This window comes from Gymnogyps californianus, chromosome 4, assembly GCF_018139145.2.
Source record: "Gymnogyps californianus isolate 813 chromosome 4, ASM1813914v2, whole genome shotgun sequence".
In the NCBI taxonomy this organism is placed as follows: domain Eukaryota; kingdom Metazoa; phylum Chordata; class Aves; order Accipitriformes; family Cathartidae; genus Gymnogyps; species Gymnogyps californianus.
The window spans coordinates 29,902,775-29,923,498 of record NC_059474.1 but is presented as its reverse complement, the minus strand read 5'-3'; the positions used below and the strand labels follow the sequence as shown (position 1 = coordinate 29,923,498).

At 37.0% G+C, this 20,724-nt stretch overlaps 1 protein-coding gene across 2 annotated transcripts; it reads right to left on the bottom strand.

Annotated features, from left to right (window-relative positions):
* Nucleotides 1-4,206: 4,206 nt before the first annotated feature.
* OCIAD1 (OCIA domain containing 1) lies at nt 4,207-20,440 on the bottom strand. 2 transcript variants are annotated; one of them, XM_050896477.1, is made up of 8 exons: nt 20,387-20,440; nt 19,484-19,568; nt 15,596-15,649; nt 15,093-15,140; nt 11,479-11,608; nt 9,055-9,263; nt 7,516-7,665; nt 4,207-4,648 (listed from the first exon to the last, which is right to left on the bottom strand). In XM_050896477.1, the coding sequence occupies exons 1-8, from the start codon at nt 20,435-20,437 to the stop codon at nt 4,611-4,613; spliced, it is 765 nt and encodes a 254-aa protein (XP_050752434.1). In that variant the 5' UTR covers nt 20,438-20,440; the 3' UTR covers nt 4,207-4,610. The 2 variants fall into 2 exon arrangements, with proteins under 2 accessions (XP_050752434.1, XP_050752435.1); XM_050896478.1 differs by having other exon boundaries at nt 7,580-7,665.
* Between the last annotated feature and the right edge of the window lie 284 nt (nt 20,441-20,724).

The window sequence follows — 20,724 nt, the reverse complement described above, 5'->3', positions numbered from 1 at the left end:
GGTTCTAATGCAGCTACTCAAAGATGCCTCAAAACTTTCGTCTGGTGCTGGTGGCTTATGTCCAGTTCTTACATTAGCAAAGAAAATACTTAAAAGTATAAACTCGAGGCATATCTGTGTCCTAAACCTGCATCGGGTTAGCTGAACTAGGGCAAACCCATATGAACAGACCCGAGGCGAGAGCCTGAAAATAGAAATGAGATGCAAATTGTCCCATTTATTGCCTTGAGAATAAAATCCAAACACGATTTGTTGATTTCTATGAACAACTTAATAGGTGACCAAACTGCAAAAAGTAAAGGGATATTTCTAGTGCTATTGTCTCACTTAAGAGATTAGAGCGATAACTTCTTCTGGTTGCAAGTCAGAAAGATGGGGTTGCAAGCAAAGCCTTCCTGTGAAAGGTTTGGTGTACGTATGACAGCCGAGGAACTGAGCTGGATGTGCATCCTGCAGTGGGCACAGGCTGAAGGAGGTCCTCACTAAGGGCCACCAAATGAAGCGTCCAGCATAGGGAAAACAAATGAGTCTTTTAGCTTCCAACAAATAGTGGACAAGTCAGGATTTCTTCTTGAATCTCAAGAAGGCAAGAAATTTGTGGGTTCAGTTTGGAATAGTACATACGATTTCCCCAGACTTCCACAAATCTGCTTAACTTTCATTAAGCTAATCAAATTACTTTTCATTTACGCTTTTCTCTTTCATGTAGGCATGTTCCAAACAGCTTTAGTAGGAACAAACCCCTGGAAAGGTCATATTGTGTACTTGCTTGGGACTCTAAACATGCCTGCGAATTTGGGGAAAGACAAAAACATTCAGGACCAGGACGTGTGGTAGAGCCTCACCAGCTGTTGAAGAGCTGAGGCACATTTTCACAACCCTCTCTCTGCGTTCATGCGTGTTAGTAACAACTGACTTGAGGATAATGCTACTAGCTCCTTTAAACTGGCCATGCAACTGCTTATTTTTAAGAGTTTTAACAAATTGTGAAAGCAGTTACTTTAAAGGGTTTTTTAGAAGTGTTCATAGTGAAGCATTCAGACTCATTTCCTGGTGTTTGATTTAAGGTGTGAGAGCTAATTTTTTTATGTAGTTAAAATTTATTTTGAGGAATAAAAGAAAATTTACTTAGCTTTACAATAAACATTGAGCTAATTCACATTTATAAATGAGCATATAGGTATGATGGCCCATAGGACAACTTCAAGTCTTTTTTTAATGCCACCGTCTTTGTGGTTAAGTCAGATTGTAAACATGTACAATTGGAAATACAATTGGTAATGCACAGTGAAATTCTTACTGTGATTTTTGAAGAGTAGTGAGGGAACCTATATTCCAGGAAAACAGTTGGCCTGGTTAATGAATTAAGAAAAATATCGTGTGTATTAGCTGGAAATACATGTAAACATAAAAAAAGAGGGTCTGTCGTGCTTTCTTCCCACATTGACCATGCTTTCTAGTTCTTTATATCTAGACACATTGCTTTCAGCGACAATAAACCTGCCGTCAGCGCTGACACTTGGATTCAGTTAAAAATCCCCAAAAGTCATGTAAGTGCAGTATGAGCAAGCTGCTCGTGGGTAACGGGTAGCTGCTATGAAATCATGAGACAGAAAAAAACCCCACTCTGAAACAAGGTGCTACTAATGGAAGATGTGCAGGAAAAGGGAAGGAAGAAGACTGAATTCCCACGGCTATTTAGTGAATCAGGGGTTCAACACACGTTGCCACAGCAAACTGAATGTGACCCAATTTTGACAAAATACCAGTTTCCAATACCCTATTAAATGAACGGCTATGATTGTGAACTCTCCTGTATGTAATACTTACTAAGGATGTGATGGAAAGCCAAAGAATTTTAAATTGTTTGATGGTAAACCCAACTTGTTCCCAAGGACAAAAAAAAAATTATGTCCTCTGAGAGATATTAACTAGATGAACAGAATGAAAACATTATATTCAATTTAGAAATCTTATGTATACACAATGTTACCTTAAGCAGAGACATTAAACTTTTAAAACAACATTAATTATGTATTATATATGCCTTTTATTTTCTCCTCGAAGAAAGGAAAAAAAATTCTAATACAGTTTATATAAAACGCTGTGTTTGCCCACCAGAAGTATTAATTTGGGGCAAGACACTTCGAAGGAAGTCTCATTTTCAGATCATAGGCTTCTGATAATCACATGAAATGTGATAATCATATTAACTGCTAATTATCAGTTACCAGCATACAAAATGAGCATGCTCCAAACACTATAGTTTGCGAGAGCTAGGTCTGAAATAGGCATTACCTTTTCAGCATTTAAATGGCATAGGGTTAAATACTCTGCCCCCTGTGTCTGTTCTGTACTCGCTGGTCCCCAGTCAGTATTCTGTCAGGAAGACGAACACACAAATACCTAGAAGTCCACAAGAAGACAAAATACGTACAGCAGTACGTACACAACAATCAGTACTGGCAGTACTGGTTCAAGCGTGCAGTGCAGCAAATATCCCGAGATCAAGAACGGGAGAATGGCCAGAAAGAGGTGGATAAGGCCTTCAACCCGACCCAGGGTTCCAGTGTATTATTAAATACTTGATTACACGTAAGTAAGTTTACTGGCACAACAGTAACTTTCGCAGTGAATGCTAAGAAATAGAGGGAGTCTCACTTTTCAGTGGAGTGTCCACGCTGCAGAGGTATTTACATTAACTCATATAGTCAGCTCCTGAGATGATCATTCCCTTACACAAATAAACAACTTGCAGTATAAGCATGCATTAAGATTCCTGAGAAAAAACAAAAGTTACTACATCCTTATATTCTTTTACTTCAGAAAATCAAGTATTATCCCAAATCCCCCAAAATAAAAAAAACAAAGGAAACATTTTTATTGGCGAGCTTATTGTTCAATAGCTTGTGTCTTCTAGGTGTTGCTACTTCCTCAATGCCGTAAGCCTGCTCCTCTGTTTTCTCACTTGGAGACTTCTCATTCATCCAAAATTTTCATTCATTCAAAAGAAAAAGCATTTCTTCTTTTTACAGATGGAAAACCACCACCACAGGAATCTGCTCCAGTTTTATCATCTAAAGCTTCTGCCTCCTGTTACTTGCATAACTCACCACTAAGAAACTTTGTGACTATTTTCATTATAATCAGCTTTGGAATAGCACACTAAAAAACACAGCAATATAATTCTGGCAGACTTTGTGTATTTTCAGAGTTCTCTCATCACAGCCATGAGAAGCATTCTCTATAAGTCAAATTTTTGATACAACTTCAAGATTATCTGATTAGCACATTCCTTTTTTTAGAAGATCAGCTTTTCTGAAAGCAATCTTCCTGTTTTGATTATTGTAAGTAGTATTTGGCTCTTTAAGCATCCTCATCTTCCCCCTCTTTTTTCCTCCTCATTTAAGCTGATTGCTCTGTACTCCCCCAAAATAATCTTCTCATTCATGCTGCTCTGCTGCTAGTCCACTAAATCAATAAGGTCTTTGAGAATTTTCATCTTGGTAGGTAAGTTATTTTTCACCTCCAACAAGGATGTCAGGAATGCTTTCATGCTCTCAACTTCATCATGGTTTTTGCTCCCCTATAGCCAAAACCCCAGAATAAACACAATGCTGAGATGAAACAGCACAGCTGAGAATATGAGACTCCCCAATGGAAGACAACATTTGGGTTGAGACAGAGCAGGCAATGCAAACATTAGGAAATACTCTTCAGTAGTTTTGCCAATGTAGCTCTTTTCTTACAGGTAATAATAATGCAATATTCCACTGATCAGGATCTTTTCTCCATAAACATGGGGTTTTTGTCATGACATGCATAAACTGAGAAATAAGGCTAAATACACAAACCCTAATATTAACAGTCAAGATATCATTCAAACTTTTACCAAAGTTTGTCAGGTTTAACCTTTTGCACTTAAATGTAGCTATTTGAAATATCTGCAGTTTCATTCAATCATTTTCTTCCGAAATGACTGTCTGAAGAGACCCAGTGTGGGCAAGTCAGAATATCAGTCTAAAAATATAGCTGGCACCGTGAAACAGTTTTGAAAAACAGTTAAGTATGCTTACTTATGTTTGGCTAGGTTCCTCAGCCCTTTTTCCCTGAACAGTTCAGTATTATTCCAGACAGTACTAACCAAGCATGACAACAATTTGAGGTTTCCAGCATATCCCTTTCAGACAAAACAAAGTGAGAGGAGAGTTCTACAGGTAACTTTTAATGCAAGTCTTGAAAATTTGAGAAGATTCTGATCTTTTTCCCTTCCAAATACATGTGATTGCATTTATTTACATACATTTTTACCTTTTTCTATACATTTATATTAGTTATTGCCAGTTACCCTTTTCATTCTTAAACAATAGCACAAATGGTTTATAGTCATGACACCTCACAACAGCCTCGCTTGCCATTTATGCAAAATTAAAAAAAAAATTAAGCCTACTTTTTTTTTTTTTAATCTTCTTGCAAGTCAGGATTTTCTCCTCATTTATTAATAGCTGTGCCTGGCAGAACACACCGAAGGTGCCGATACTCGTGACTAATCTAGATGAAGTTCAAGTTAGCTGACAGGAGATAATTTTCTTCAGTTCTTCATTCGGCTCTTACTCATCCCAGGTATCTCCATATTTATTTACTTTAACTAAAGAAAAGAAGAAAAAGTAGTCACACGTGATTTCATTTAACTGCAAAAGTTTATCTTATACAGTGCCGAAAAGTATAGTGAAATGCATTATCATTTAAAGTGGTGAGTGGGGAGAGTGTCAGTCACAGCACAACAGACATCTAATTAAAGCTACTTTTAAATAAATGGGGAGAAGAGTTTGTTAATCATCATTCTTTAATGAATTAATATTCAGTCAAGAGGCCGACTGTGCTAATTCCTGCTCTACAGAATTTGTAATTACTTTGAAACAAATGTAACGTGCATGAAACAAAGACAATTGGAGGAAACAGGCAAGGAATGTTACGATAAATAATGTGGCTACATAATCTAGTTACGTGCACAATTGGATGGGTTCAGGATAGTTAAAAACACGTTCAAAGACAAACAAACAGAAATCAGTAATCCCTACTAGGAAACTACTCAGCCATCATTATTTGGCAGCTTCCTTTAGTATAGGAGTGAGTCAGAGAGTAAAAAACCCAGGGTACTGGTCTTAATGGATTTATTCAGAAGTATGTCATGCGTAACTGAACAACGACCAGAAAGTGAAAAGATGCTCTCTTGAAAGTGAGCTGCAAAGTAGTCTGTAACTGACTGCCATCACTGACAGGGTAAAGGATGGATCTATACGGTCCAGTAGGAATGCTGGCACTAGTCAGGCACCCCTTTATAAATCTACTCACAGGTTAATTACTAAGCCCACTGTTCATTAATACCTATCTGCAGTAGAACCAGTGGAACAGAGCAGAACGCATGGTCCTTGTTTCAGTGAGACGTCAGCAAACTTAGCATAATGCACTGACAAATCTCTTTTAAGCTGACTGATATTGCAGTGAGGCACGATGAGAAGCTCTCTCAAAGTATAATTTGATTTCTATTTCTATTAACCATGGCAGCTGAGCAGGCTGCGCTCATTCCCTGGAAAATGGTCCAGTCCAGATCACTATGCAGATGCACGTATTTGTACGGCTACAATGAACGGAGAAGGCACCAGCAGATGGAAGTTAGGGACTGCTTAAAACTGGTTTAAACATGGTTTGTTTTCCCTTATGTCCTTGCAACAGAGGGCAGAAACCACTGTCTCCTAATTGCTAGTCTGGTTCCTACGACAGAGAGATAAGAGGATGAACAAAGGGGTAGTGACTCAGGACATATGAAAGGGCATACAACAAGTAACATGTCCAGTGCGACACAAGAAGCTAAATCAGATCTTAGCCCGCAACATCAGTAGAATCCCTGAACTGTAGATTTAAATGTACTGCCACTTGTAAAACATTTCTGAATTTTTGTATTCCCTCCTTACTCTTTTTCCCTAAAAATACAAAGAGATACACTTAAAGTTTGTTTACAAATCTCATGCACTGCTCAGTGTAGTTCTATTCACAAAGCCTGAGTATAACCATCAAACGGAACACAGAAACATAATAGACAGAATGCAATATTTGATCAACATTTTATAGAGGTCTTTTATAGACCTCAAATAACTAAAAATAAAATAATGAATGCATATTCTCATTTCACAGCCACAAGATTTGCCATGGAATATGGCAAGGTTTGCAGAATGCTGCTTAAGATTTCTGTGTATGGTTTTCAAGTGACATTTCTAGGCTTTCTATTTGTGGAGAAATATCTTGAAAAAGAAACATTGTGTAAATCAGTGAAGTCTCAGCTGATTGAATTTAGAAGCAATCTGAAACTACAGCTTCAATAATTTTTTAATGTCTCATTTGGCATAGTCACATGATAAGAGAAAGGCTTTCATCCTTGAAATAACAGATTGAAATCATTACCCAATAATTGCTTTTAATTTTTATGTCAAGACTGTGTGGAGCTGTCCAAAGACAGATGATCTGGAGAAAGTAATTCACAAGCATGAAATAGACTGACACTCTTAAGCAACACTGTTCCAAAGCTTACTATTACTGCTTCAGAACTTTTTGCTTTAATGTACTTTTCTATGCTTACTACCACCTGTTATGCCTAATAGGAGATGTTAGCTTTTCCTACAAATCTTGCTGCAACATGATTGACAAGACTGGACACTGCATACAAACCCAAACAATTCAAGCTGACTAGTCCAGCGGTGCGTTAAATGGTAAAACATTCCTCTTGCTAACATCATTTTCACAGATGCCACATTAAATTAAAAAAGTTCTGGAGCAAGCAATTATGAATTGCTTCCGTGTCTCCTTTTCAAAAAAATGATTGAGTCAAAAAGTTGACTGAATGGCATCTTATTCTTCAGGACATTGCATTCTTATTTTGCTGTGTAAAGTTTTGTTTTTCACTGTGAAAACAAATGTCAATATTGCTGCCAAATACCGTTTCCTTCCTTTGAGTTTTAATGTTGAAAATGAACCTCTACAAACAATGCCTCTATAGAAATCCACTAATTCCACATGAAACAATTCATAAAAATAAATACCCCCCCTTCAAAACCATCAACCGTGTCCTCTATTTTGAGAGAACAATGCTATCTAAAACATACACCCCCTTCCACAGCTAAAACTCTTCAGTATAGCTCGGAGCTCAGAGAATTCTTTATTGAAAGACGTTGCTCGATATATTCAATAAACCAAAAGTTACGAGATTTTCAGTCTGGCACCAAGCAATATGGCTAGAGAAGAGGAATTATGATTTGCTATTGGAAGATCAATATTTTTGAAAAAAGAATTAATTTGAAATATGAAACTACAGACCACATCACATATGAGATACCTGCAGATACTGTAAAAATAAATTGCTTAAAGGGTAAGCAGAATTAAGCCTTGGGTTTGTAACCATTTTTAACATTATTGCCAATATCTGAATTTACTACTTATTTCTGTAAATCAGTATATTACCTTCCTTAGCTGTTTTTTCCTGTGAAAACTCGCTTGGAGTTTCTGCCTTTGGTGGTAGCATTACCTCATATGTCTCTCTGTGTTTATTCCTTAATTCCTCGTATGTGATGCCTTTTTTTTTACGACCTTCTTCTGGAATTGGAGCAGGATCTGAAAACAAAACAAACATCAAAATACTAGAAATGGCGTCACACACTAAAACTTGGCTACAACCTGTTCTAGAATGCCAGTTAATTACAGCTCGATCCCAAATGAAAAGGAGCATGACAGCTGCAATTCTAAATGCAACTGAGAATGTATGTGGTCTTTAATTAATCCATTCCTTTTATCCTTTTCATTCTGTCAAACTGCTTTGGAAGACTGGCAGTTAACTCCTTTTCTTCATTTTACCCAATGGAAATCCTAACAACCATGTGGTAGTTGATGGATAAAACAGTCCTGGTCACTTTAAGTAAAATTTATGATAATCATACATTTGATATATTAACGATTCCTGAAGAGAAATCTAGGTGAAGCTCAAGGGTTTGCATTCAGGCCTTAAATTCTGCTTTCAAAGAATCAGAACTACATCCATCATATGTCACCTGATAAACATTTTATCCTTTTATCTACATTTATATTGCAGAATCTTGGTTCTATAACTAAGGTTCTACCAACTATTGATATTTGTGATGAAGTGTAATTACAATTTCCTTGACACATTTACATCTGATACTTTTATATAACTAAAACCGAGTTGCATGAAAGGGCTTTTTTATGAAACAAAACCTTTTCTATAAAGGAGTTAAAAAATCCAAACTAATTCAAAGTACGAAACTCTGCATTTGACAGTAACTTCCTCCTTTGTGTACCAGAGAGACCTGAATTCAGATTCGTGTGTTTCCCCTGCAATAGCTGCGGACAGAGTTCATACTGGAAGCAGGGGAACAGCTGCACAGAACAGTACTTGAAAAGCATTTTAGTTCTCCGTGAGAAAATCAGCTGTTGCTGGACAGAACACAATACGCATTCAGTTCTCAGAAGATTTAAATGTTTGTCACATTATAAAAAAAAACAGTTTAGTGTCACTGAATTATAGTAGTATACAGTTACAGCACCACTGCTGGTGAAAATGAAATAACTTCAGAAAGGCTAGCAGACAAATGGCAGATACTATGGTTTATTTCGTGCAGTGAAAGGATGGCATATTCACCTTAATTTCAATCAAAAAGAACTTCCAAGTCAGACTGAATTTTTTACAGGTTTAGTTTCACAACAGATTAAACCTTGTAAGTAAATTTACAATCTTTACTTGCAATTAGAGCCGTAAAACATGAAAAAAACCTGAATTTAGTTTACAGTTAGAACACAATACAATACATATATTTATCTTCTGCGTAAAAACAATTCTGGGAACTTCAAGCTGTTTCACTCAAAACCACTATATTGTACCATGTATGTTTGCATGGGATGAAAATACATAGTCTCATAAGAGAAGTATCTAAGAGAAAGGCAAGAGTCATTGTACTACAAACTGCTAAATATTAAGACAAAACACACCTTGAACAGCGTAATCAGTAATTCCTGTAGGTGAAGATTCATTCAGGGAAGCACTGAATGGAACGGGTTCATAACTTGAGAGGGCTCTATCTGTTGAACTATAATCATCTGAATAGCTAGAAGAAAGTGGGAATCCAGCCCTTGGAGAAGAAGATTCAGTAAATGACTGAGAAGGCATGTCTGAAAATTCAGATTTCCGACTGGAACGGCTGGAAAATAATACAATGAAATATTAAATACAGAAATACTAAAGTTAAAAATGGAACTATAAGAGTAACAATATGTGCAGTTCAAGAAAATACTCTCTTATTTTAAATGGTTTAGTTTCCAACATGAATTATTGTCTTAAAAAAAGACATTTGGGGTGCTTGGTTTTTTTAATTTACATTGCAAAGATCTATATAGTCCCTTCCCCAACACTCTTCCCTTCCTCCCAGAAACTTAACTCATACTTGAAAATCTTCAGAACAGAAGACAAAAGAGACAAAGCATTTTGCACTTTACAAGACAAAAATGACAATCCCTTCCCCCAGGGAGTCTTCAGACAGAAAAAAACGCATCAGACACAAATAGTACAGGGTGTGCCCATGTAACTAGTGGTAGCATGAACTATAGTTATTTTTAAAGGCCTTTTAGGAAGAATTTGCAATTTAAAACCCTTCATCATTAGAAGCTGCTGTAATTGATCAGTATCGAACAGCAGAAGAAAAGGAGAATGAAGAGTTATCTTGGGGAAATTAAATTATGAAGGTTTATTGAGTTGCTGAATTCAGCAGAAACATTAACGAATTTTCTCTTAAGAGAGAAAGGTAAGATCATATAAAGAATATTCTGGAAACTGATGCCTGATATTCGAAAGCATTTGCTACATACTCTGAATGGCCCTGCAAACCACTACACAACATGTCTCTTCATCAAGAATGCCGCCACTTGGTGCCACTAGAATGTCTCTGGAGTATTTATTCATTTTTTACTTTAAATTTCTGCTTAGCTGTACTTCTAGTTTCATATGAAAAACATTTGCAATTAGTCTTTGTTTTATTCCCACAATGAACATACAGAGCTAAACCATTTTATTGCCTCAATTATATTTTTAAAGTATATGCAAACACAGTTTTAAAGAACTATCTAATCTTTTAGCTCCCTACTTTTTTTTAAACTGGAAATCAGAATTACCAAAATACATTAATTAGTAGATGTATAATGACCATGAAAATGTAATGATTTCTGTTGCTGGCTTAAAAGAGCAGCATGTATGGACAATAATGCGATTTGAATGAATTTAAATTAATCATTCAACCAAGGGAAAAAAAAAAAGGAATTTATCACTTAGGAAATAAAATTTTACAGATACAAAAGAACGGACCATTGAAGGTTGAAGGGACTTGTTGGTGCAGCAGATGATGGCATTTAAAAAGGTTCTCACCTAGAGTAAACGCAGTTAACAATCATGACAATTTCTTATGAGAAACTGGAAGGGGGCAAAGGGACAAGTCCAGCTCCAATTCAGCTGAGTTTATACAGTAAACGTATAAAGTGGTAATTCCTAAAATTATGTTTGATGCCATAAAAACATAGACATTCCAGAATAAAGGTAAATCTTGCAGACAAAACTGTCATAAATCTGACTTTATAAAGTAATTAAGAATTTAATCAAATCCTTTATAAACATTTAACAAATCTTAGCACATACATAGCAGGACTACTACTCACTATCCAAACACTATTCTCTCAGTTCTGAATCAAGGGTTTAAGTGAGATATTCCGAAAGTAGTTTGCAATTAAAAACCACTTGAGGTAGAAAACATTCTGGAACAAAACAGGAAATAGTTTTAAGAACCTGATGAGTTTCTCATATGTACAGCATAATGCTGTTGCAGATGTAAAAGATTTAAACAAACAGCAGTAAGTTTGACCGCCATGCTTCTTCCTGCACTGATATTGTTTACTGAGCTCTTTCCTTTGATAAACACTGAAATCATTTCCATCCTCTTCCTACTTCAATCAAACTAAACTATGGGAAAAACTTCCAGAACGTAACACTATTTCATTTCAGTTAACTTAGTTTACTTGTAAACTAAGGAGGCAACTTCTGCTGTCACACTACTGTAAGTAAATTCCAAAAAAAAATTAGGAAAACAACATCTTAATTTACAAGGAATACATTTTGCTAAGTAAAATGTTTCTTTTTCTACTCCTCAAAGTGATCAGTTGTATGTAAAGAGCTCAAAATGCATGTTTCATAGCTGACCAACTGATACAGATACAGCTTCTGAAAAGTAGTAGATTTGGGGTAATAGGGGAAAGAGGGAAGGTGCAGCTCTGAAGGTCTTTGAAAGCTGCAAATGTAGCTTTGATCTGTTAGTGTTTAAAACGTCCTATTCAAGAATAAGTTTTAAATTGAAAAGAGAATTAAATTCTTACTTATGTGAACTATGTCTCTGAGCTTGTCGTAGAACATCTCCTATGGGGGAATCCTTCAGTTTCTTAAATTTCTCGCTACAGATTGGCAAGTAGGATATCTTTCCAGCCAGGTATCCACACATTCCAGCAACTTTTTTAAAAGAAAAAAAAGATGGTTTTATATGCTGTATCATAATATTCAACATAGTTTTAAAATAATCATTTCAAATAAATTACAGTATCTTGAATAAAAGAAAAAAACCAGTTTTGATCTAAACCAAAACCATGCAGTAATCATCTCTCTCTGCTTCTTCTGCAGACAAAGGGTACTAAAAACAAATGCAACAGCTGAACAGAGACACAGAACAATGATTTAGATATGGCATGAGCATCAGATGATTTCAGCTAGTACTTGATGAATAAAAGGCGACAAAAAAAGGAAAATAATTGCAATCAGTTTTTCCCCAAGATCCAGAAATAACAATTAACTGTCAAAGATGATAAAACAGTCAGAAATAAACAAAGGTAGTAAATTCTGCTAATTTAATCCATCAGAACAGTTAGATCCTGAAAAGGCTTCCACTAATATGAAGAGAAGTCTAAATAAACTTAGCATTAGGCTCAGTATCTTCTGAAGAGGATTCTATCATATGGTTGCCAGGGGGCAAACAACTGAATTAGCTGAACCCTTGTGATCACTAGGCAAATACTTTCAATTTAGTGCATGAGCTATTTTCATCTGCTAGACAGGACATCAGAATAAACGATCATGATAGTTCTTTCTGGGCTTAAAACTGATGATTTCCACCAACTGGCTCCTTCAAGTTTTATGAATGGGTCAAAAGGAGTATGAGGAGCATGAAGGATTCAATGTCAATTAATAGAAGTTTTGAGGAGAAAACGACAGGATCTGTCTTTCATATGCAACGAGTATTTTCTAAATACAAAGACCAAAGACTCTCAATCATCTTTAAGTCAGGGAAGAGTTAATTACCAGTAACATTAATCCTCTGAGGTTCTCACACTGTAGACTACATCACCTGGGAATCAATATAAAAAAAAAGGATTTTACCCTACCCTGCTGTACTGGTACTGAAATTGTGAACCCTGTTCTAATGTCTGTATTTTCAGGAGGAGGTTAAAAATCCTTTTCCAAGGGAAAAAAGAAGAACAGCCACAACTACGAGTGAAGTTTACAAATGAGAAATGTAACGGTTTAGCTGTTTAGCAGGTCAAAAAAATTGGAAGACACCTCAAATGCTATAAATATGCGCAAAGGGAAAAATTACAAGCCCCTAAAAGGAAAAACGGCCCAACAAGAATTCAAACTAAATATTTAGCAAAATAAAGCTAAGCAGCAAAGGTGATTAATCTTTGGCATAAATTACAAAGAGAAAGTCTCCTTTTCTTGAGGCCTTCCAGTCAAGAAAAGTGGAAGCATCTCTCTGGAAGATGTTTCACCCGAAGTAATTATTGGCTAAAATATTTGGTTTCTCTTATTACAGAACTAACAGCCAGATGATCCACATTTTTGAAGTTAGCACAGTAAATTAGATATTGTTGCTCTCTACTTCTTCTGTACTCACTATGACAAGACCTTAGAGAAGCTGATCAGAGACTGATAAAAGAGGCCAGGTCCCACTGCAGGCTAACATGAAGTAGGACATATGGATCTTACCGTTCTTCGCCAAAGAGGGATAGAGGACCAATAGTTCTATGCTATGTTGAAGGGGATGCTGTCAATGTAGTGTATCACTCGTGACTAACTAGAAATTCTATTAAACTGTCAGAGTGCCTTGAAGACTACTGAGAAAAGTTATGAATAATTCCTGTAGACAGGAGAACATCCTGGAATCTGAAAATCCCTATCTAGAAAACGAAACGCCTCTCAACTTCCAGATAAAACCAAGAGGGGCAAAGCAGGGGAAGATGCAAGACAGAGACTAAAGAAAACCTGACTCAATTATGTTAGTTAGATATAAAAGACCAATTACTGTAATCAGGCATAGATACTCTTCAGAATAAGAATCTAACAACCACAAGTAACACACACCATTATCAAAGACAGACTATTGTAATCAATAGATGCAGCAGCAATATGCTCAGATCAGTGACACCAGAAAGGCAAGAACTGTCTTGAACTGTCTTACTGTTGTTTAACATCAGCTAGCTATGAGCTAGCAGCAGCGCCTGGAATTGCGTACGCTCTTCTTTCAGAACTCGTGGAGGAAAAAAAAAAAAACCAAACGAAACCACAACTGCACTGCTTCCTTTAATCAGATTTCACTGCAGGAGGAATGTGCAGTTAAATTATGAGACATAATTTGGACCTGTAAACTATGTCCCTGGCAATAGTTTTCAGGAAGATCCTGTGGACAGTAGGCGCATCTGACCTAAGCAATATGAGGATGAAACGAAAACTGCTTAACTCAGGCCTTTTACACTCCAACTATGTCCCAGAAAAATCCGCGTATTTAAAATGCACATAAATCACACGAAGTTTCCTACTGAAAACCAACTGAAACACACACTTCATGGAAAATTCTTTTAGTATAAAATGAAAGTCCATATGCCTCCAGTGTCCACTGAAAAGGAGAAGCCAGAAGTATTTTGGCTTATAACCTTAACATCAAGAATAGCTGGTCCAGTCCAGCTGCTCCTTATTTTTTCCCTTGATTTCAAAACTTAGTTCTATTAAATAGGAGGAATGTGGCCCTTAACTAGAAATGTGTAGGAGCTATTGGGAAATAGTAATTCTATTATTTATTAGAAATGTTTGTGTTATACCATTGTTTGGTGTTCAAAGAAAGCATGTGGAATTTAGCATAAACAAATGGCAGCCCTAGTCTCTCACATTCATTTATCTGCTTAAACAACACTTCCTTCACCACAAATCATGGGTTTTACCCTCTTCCCACTGAAGTAAACTGTAAGAGTAACTGGCTGTATCTGGGCAGATTGGCAAGATGGCAACTTCCTGTTTTACTGTCATGTATTACATTGAAAAGGTTAATTTATTAATTTATTTTTTATTATACTTAATCCAAAATCATTCACATGAAATTGCTGTTTTCCTACAATTGTACATACATAATGTCCAGGAAAAAAAGGCACTAAAACAGCCTGAATGGGACAAGTGAGACGCATGAATAAAGACCTTCAAATTAGGAAGGGAGGGGTGGGTGTACTCTGGCAAAGTAATTTAAAGCAAGCTTGTATAGTATCCATTTTACAATGTTTTTATCTTAAATTATCACATTACACTTGTCAAGCAATTTTATGGAAAGCCTATAAACAAAATTTGTCCAAAACATGCTGCACAAATTCAAAGATGGTGAATAAATGAAATGCTCTACCTCTTGACATTGAATAGGTTCTTGCAGTATGACATGTTGTAGTTAAGAAACATAGCTAAAAAGTTGCTGACTGATAGAATTAACTGCAGGAAGGTGAAACTTATTCATTGGATATGTCAGATCATTTACTTCTATCTTCAGGCACAGTTGTGCCCATGTAAGCATAGAGTGGAGTCACAGTGAATCAGCCAGCTAGTCTCATGGGAATTACACCTGTGTAACAGCCTCCAGAACCTAAGGCGTGAATGCAAGCTGAATTTATACGTAGCTTTTACTTACATGCAACTTTCGTAAAAGAACCAAATCTTGAGCTGTCTCTTAGAACACCTGTAAATGAGGATCAAAATAATTAGTAATAAGTTATTAAGAATTAGGCTGAAAAACATCAACTGTAGTTATGTTTGTAGGTAGCAGGTTACTCTTTTACACTTAATGTTGAAGAAAATTCAAGAAAACCTAGCATCTGAATTCCCCATAAAATTATAAAAATCTAAGAATTACCTCTTTAATCATGTCACACACAGTATTACTACACACTAAATATATTGTTTCATAATCACCGAGTATTGCATTTGTCAAACAACATAAAATGAACATGAATTTGATTTTAAGTTTTGCTCCTTCTTTAGTTTTAGGAACTGCAAGTCATGTAGCTGAAGAGTCTAAACTTCTTATAATTACAAGTAGATTAGACATTATATTATTATAGTAACTTTATTAACAGCAGAAATATATTTCATCTGAGCAAATCTAAATTAACCCAAAGTATGTTTACACTTTACCTTTCCTAATTAAGAAACTAGTAGCAAGCATGCTCACTGCAGCCAAAGGAAAAGCTGTGAAGAAAAAGAAAAGCTGCTTAAAATATGATTTTCAGTATTTTCAACCACATTTAACAAAATATGCAATAAAATGAGAGTTGCTAGGCCTTACTAAGCTGATTTGTATAAGAATGTAAGCATACATATAATTAACAAACTATATATAAATTATGAAACATTCTCAATTCCAGCTTTTAAGACCTACTACAAATTATGCAGTTCTGTTAATGAGTCATCCTGTCTTCATTAGACTTCGTGTTTCCTAAAATACAAAAGCCAACAGCAGATGGGATGAAGCTCTAAGGACAAGACTCCAGGTCTAGCTACAGCTGCTACAGCGTCAAGGTGCAGAACTTCAAACCAGAGAAGCATACACAGTTCTTCAGGATGGAAGGCAGTTACAGAGAGGCCAGTGCCTCTAGAAATTTTTGATAACCAGAAGTCTTCATTTTGTTTTAACGTAAGAACTTTGGAATGAATTAAATATATTAATAAATTAATAAATTGAAATATATTAAAATTACATGAGTTTTATATATTAAAATATATATTAAATTAAATATATTAATATAAGTAATAAATTAAATTGATTAAAATTAGGTAACCTGTTTTATTCACCAGCAAATTAAAGAACAGGGCAGCTTTTTCCATGGCTTATGGATCAAACTATACAACTCAGGGGTAGGGTCAGGAATGCAGAGATGACGACAAACATGGAAGAGCATTACTGCCTATCACAATCAGCTTAACAGTTCACATTGGTTTTTATCATATTGAAAGAGTTCAGGTGGCAGGAAGCATTTGAAGATGGCAAGAAACAAAAGGAATACTTATTTCAAGCAATGATAATTATGATATTGGGAAGATTAACTTTGAAACTATTCGTAAAGACCACCATCCCTACACAAGACACAGTGACACTGAAATAACGAACGTGACAGAAGACTGAAGTTAATTACATTAAAGATTTAGATGTGTCATAATGACATTACATTTTAAGCAAGTCTGAAAATGTAGATGTTACAAAAAGGCTCAATGACTTTAACGTTACCTAGGGGAGAAATTTTTGCAACAGCACTGGATGTTTATAGTGTTCTGATGCACACAATCTGCTAATTAAGTTCATATTTGAAGATACATGATATTTTTTGGAATTTGGACAGCACAGTATTAAAGTATACTTTGCAAACTAAGAGTTTATTCCTTCACAAATTCTGACAGGTCTAAACTAGGTTAGGAGTCCAACCAGCATTTTAGGGTAAATATGACTGGATGTCACTTTTAAGAAAAAGTATTCGCTCCTTGGTTCACAAGCAAGATTACAGTAACACTTCAAAACAGATAATAAAATCTTCCAATCTATTAAAGATTAAAACCCTCATGCTTTTAAAGATTCTAGACCTAGATTTTCCAAAATTTAGAGTTCTAGATTTTCTGAGACATAGAATGGCAGTGCAGATTTGAAGCTAAATTGTAAGAGAAAAAAAAACCTGGGGGGGGTTAAAGAAACAAAAATCCAAAAGAACTTATTACAGAGGACTTCAGTATAAGCCTTAGAGGTTTGAAATGACTTATAGGCCCAACACAAATATTCCGGACATCAAAGACAGGTTATGCACGTTAGTGGAAACAGCTGCTAGCATGTGAGCATATAAATGACCTAAACTGGTAACTAGAAATTAAAAGAATAACAGGTAAATGAAAATTTGGTTCATACATAAAAATTAATATGAATAATTATTCAAGTGTAGGAAAAAAACAAAAGCAGCTTAATAAATCAGAAAATATCAATGCTTTTCACTGCTATGGGCAAAAAGTACTTTTTCTGCTTCAGGAACAAAATAAATCGTAGGAAAAATAATGGAAGGCTGATATATCAACAGCACATAATTAAGGATGTAATGTACCCTAGTCAAAATGGTTTTATGGGGAAAAAGTCATACTGATCTGGTTTGATTTTGTTAGCGAGCTTAAAAGTGCAAAGGATAAAATTGTAGATTGTAATGTGAATTTTTACAGTATTAGAATTTGTATTATATGACAATGTGATTAAAAATTCGTAATATCAGTAAAGCATATATTAAACTGAATTATGAAATGACTAGCAAGCATTTCTGAAATAGAAGCTGTCAATAGAAACTACTGCAAATCAGAGAGGGTTTGCAAGAACTGGTAAAAATTGATTACAGCTTGAAATTCGAACAAACTGAAAATACACAAACGTATAGTAATATCTGTGAATAACAAGAACCAATACAATAAGAAGTGACGATGTCAAGGCAGTCACACAGGCAACCCATACCTCTTGCAAAGGGGCATTCAAATAATTTAATACAGCGAATACAACAATCTAGGTTCATGTAACGTAGAACAATGAAACAAAGACAGGAGACCTAGAAAACAGCGATGGGCTTTAGGCTCTCCCAGTGAGATAATGGCACAGTACACAACTCCTGGAAAAAATCTCTCAATTACTGTTGTAGCTCCCTAAAGTGAAATTACTGAAGAAACTAATTTGGGGCTTCTCAACAATACCTTGATGTTGTTTCTTCAGTCTCCGTATAAAGATGCACAGGGCAGTAAGTTATGTTGCCAATCAAGAACTCACAGCAGAACACCTCAAGAAGAACAAACAACTCCCTCCCTTCTTGTCTTCCAGGAGAGAGATTATCAATAAGCCATAACCAATCGTCATCTTACTACTAATGAACCTGACTTTTCACTTACAAAAATATAAGGAAGATGGCTAGATCTTAGCAAACAAGCTGAAGGTTTCCAGGTATCTGAACAGAAGTGGAAGAGGAGAATGCCAAAGCAATGGAGAAAGATAAAACAGAACTTTGAATCGTTAATTCAAAATCACAGTGCTTTAGAAGTTGCCCCTGAAAGTACCGTCTTCCAGGAGAAATCAGAGCCCCAGTGTGCTAAATTTAGCAAATCAGCTGCTAAATTCTTCATCCGTCCTGGTTTCTGCTAAGCCACCTATCAGCATCAGGAGTAATCTACTAGTGTGCAATAAAATAGTGGGTAACAGTCACATCAGAAGGCTTGTTCAAACCTCTTGACCAGGTGTATAAAAAACAGGTATGCCTTGAACCTTTGGGTTACAGAAACAATGTCAAGAAGTAATGCAATCAGTTCTCAATGTTTTGTGAAAAAAAGCCCCAACATAACATTGATATTTCAAATAAATTAAGAAGAGGCATGAAGTATTCTGTGAAAACAATGCAAGTTTATTATTCCTGTATACCAGCTACAGTACACAAATCATTACTGACTGCAGAATCATGCTTGAGAATCTTGGCTTTTATTTACAGGAGAAAAACGCCCAAACATCTGGCCATACACAGACACAGAAATTTTCTCCAAAAATTGAGCTGAGCGACTACTTATACGTTGTTCCCTTCACAAGTCTCCCTAAAGACAGAAAGCAATGGTTCTAAGTTAAACTATTTTATTCTTGCTTTCTAAAGATAACAACAAAAATTGAAAATAAAAACGTAGAAATAAAAAAAGAATATTCAGAAACATGAGAGACTCCATTAATTATATCTATTTTGAGACTTTAAATAAGCATATTAATTTAAAATACAAAGGGATCTTATTATAAAGCATATACCTTACAAATTATGTTGCACCTTTTACAAAATTCCTGTCCTGCAAACTCTTAATAAATGTAAATCCTACATGGATCAACATTTACCAGGATGAAATTTTAGACCATGTGAAGCTTTTTAATGAACTGTTGTGATATACTGACCCGGGCCTTCCTTCCTTAATGCCTCAGATAACAATAAAAACTAAGGGTGGAAGAAAAGCAAACCAAGTTTACCAGCAAACTGAACTTACCTCTGTACCGGGCACTCTCTTCAGCACATTCCTTGAGGAGTCTTCTTTCCTCCTCTGTCGGCACATAAGGCTTAGGTACTTCCCTCTTTCATTAAGGAAATATATTAGAAAAGAATGAGCAAAAGAAAGGTTTGGGGGGATTTTTCAATTAAAAACTTGGTCTAACTTTCACACATTGTAGTGCCTGTACTTTCACACAGCTACACTTAAGGAACTAGTGCCTTTTATCTATAAATGTCACATGAAAGATATCATTAAAAAACTCCAACGTTTCTACAAAACACATGAGAGAGCAGAAAATATTCTGTGCACGCTCAAATCCCAACTCAGTCCGCTCCTTTTTCTTCAGAAAAGCCTGCTTTGGTCCTTGCAACCAGCCTTCCAAATTGATGAATTCCGACAGCTCATTAAATCCCTTTTTAAAATAGTTGTCAGGGGTTTAATTACACAATGCGTGTTGCCCGTTTACATGCATATATTTAGGGGACGCTGGCCAGCTGTTTTACCAGCAGGTGAGAAGTTTCTACCAGAGGCGCGTGACCCTCTCCCATCGTGAAAGGCGTGCGACCGGGCACCCTGCCAGATCGCCGACCGGCAGAAGGGCAGATGTGAGAAGGCCGCCGGTACCGGGAAGAACGCCTCCTGCCGCGACACCCGCCCCTACGAACGGCCGCCGGAAAGGCCTCAAGGGCACCGTCTCCGCGCCCCCGCAGGCCGCCAGGGAGCTCACCGCAGGGGCGGGCGAAAGGCTGACAGGAATCCCCCCTCCCCGGCCCGCGGAGGGTGTGTGCAGGCCCCGAGCCTGCCGCCTCACCCTCAGCAGAAACAACCCCTAGCCCCACCGGGCTCCCACACAACTCTCGCGGTTTCCCACCGGCAGCGCCGCCGAGCAAACGACAGTACCTCGGCCGGGTCGCCGACCTCCCCGCCGCCGGGACTCTGCCCGGCCTCCATGGCGGGGCGGGGAGGGCAGTGCGAACGACCGCTGACCCGGAAGTCGACGCGACGGTGTTCGCCGTGCTGGCTCCGTGCGCATGCGAGGAGCCGGCGGCGGAGGCGGAGCGGCCCCGTTAATTGTCGTTAGGCCCCAGGGCTGCCGCTTGGGGCTTGTCTGGGCGGCGGGTGCTCCGTGGCCTTCCCCTGTGTGGAGACTCGGCGGAGAGGCCTTGCGGGCGGGCCTCGGGGCAGGCGGTGAGGGCCGTGGTGCTGCCAAAACGCCGTTGCCTCTGAACTCGAGGCTG

Bases quoted from the DNA above. Each gene is read 5' to 3' on its own strand.
- OCIAD1 (XM_050896477.1), bottom strand. From the start codon at position 20,437: ATGGAGGCCGGGCAGAGTCCCGGCGGCGGGGAGGTCGGCGACCCGGCC. The intron at 15,141-15,595 runs GTAAAGTGTAAA...CCTCATTTACAG, and splicing joins TAGTTTCTTAATTAGGAAAG to GTGTTCTAAGAGACAGCTCA. The intron at 11,609-15,092 runs GTAAGTAAAAGC...CTTTTAAAAAAG, and splicing joins TTCTTTTACGAAAGTTGCAT to TTGCTGGAATGTGTGGATAC.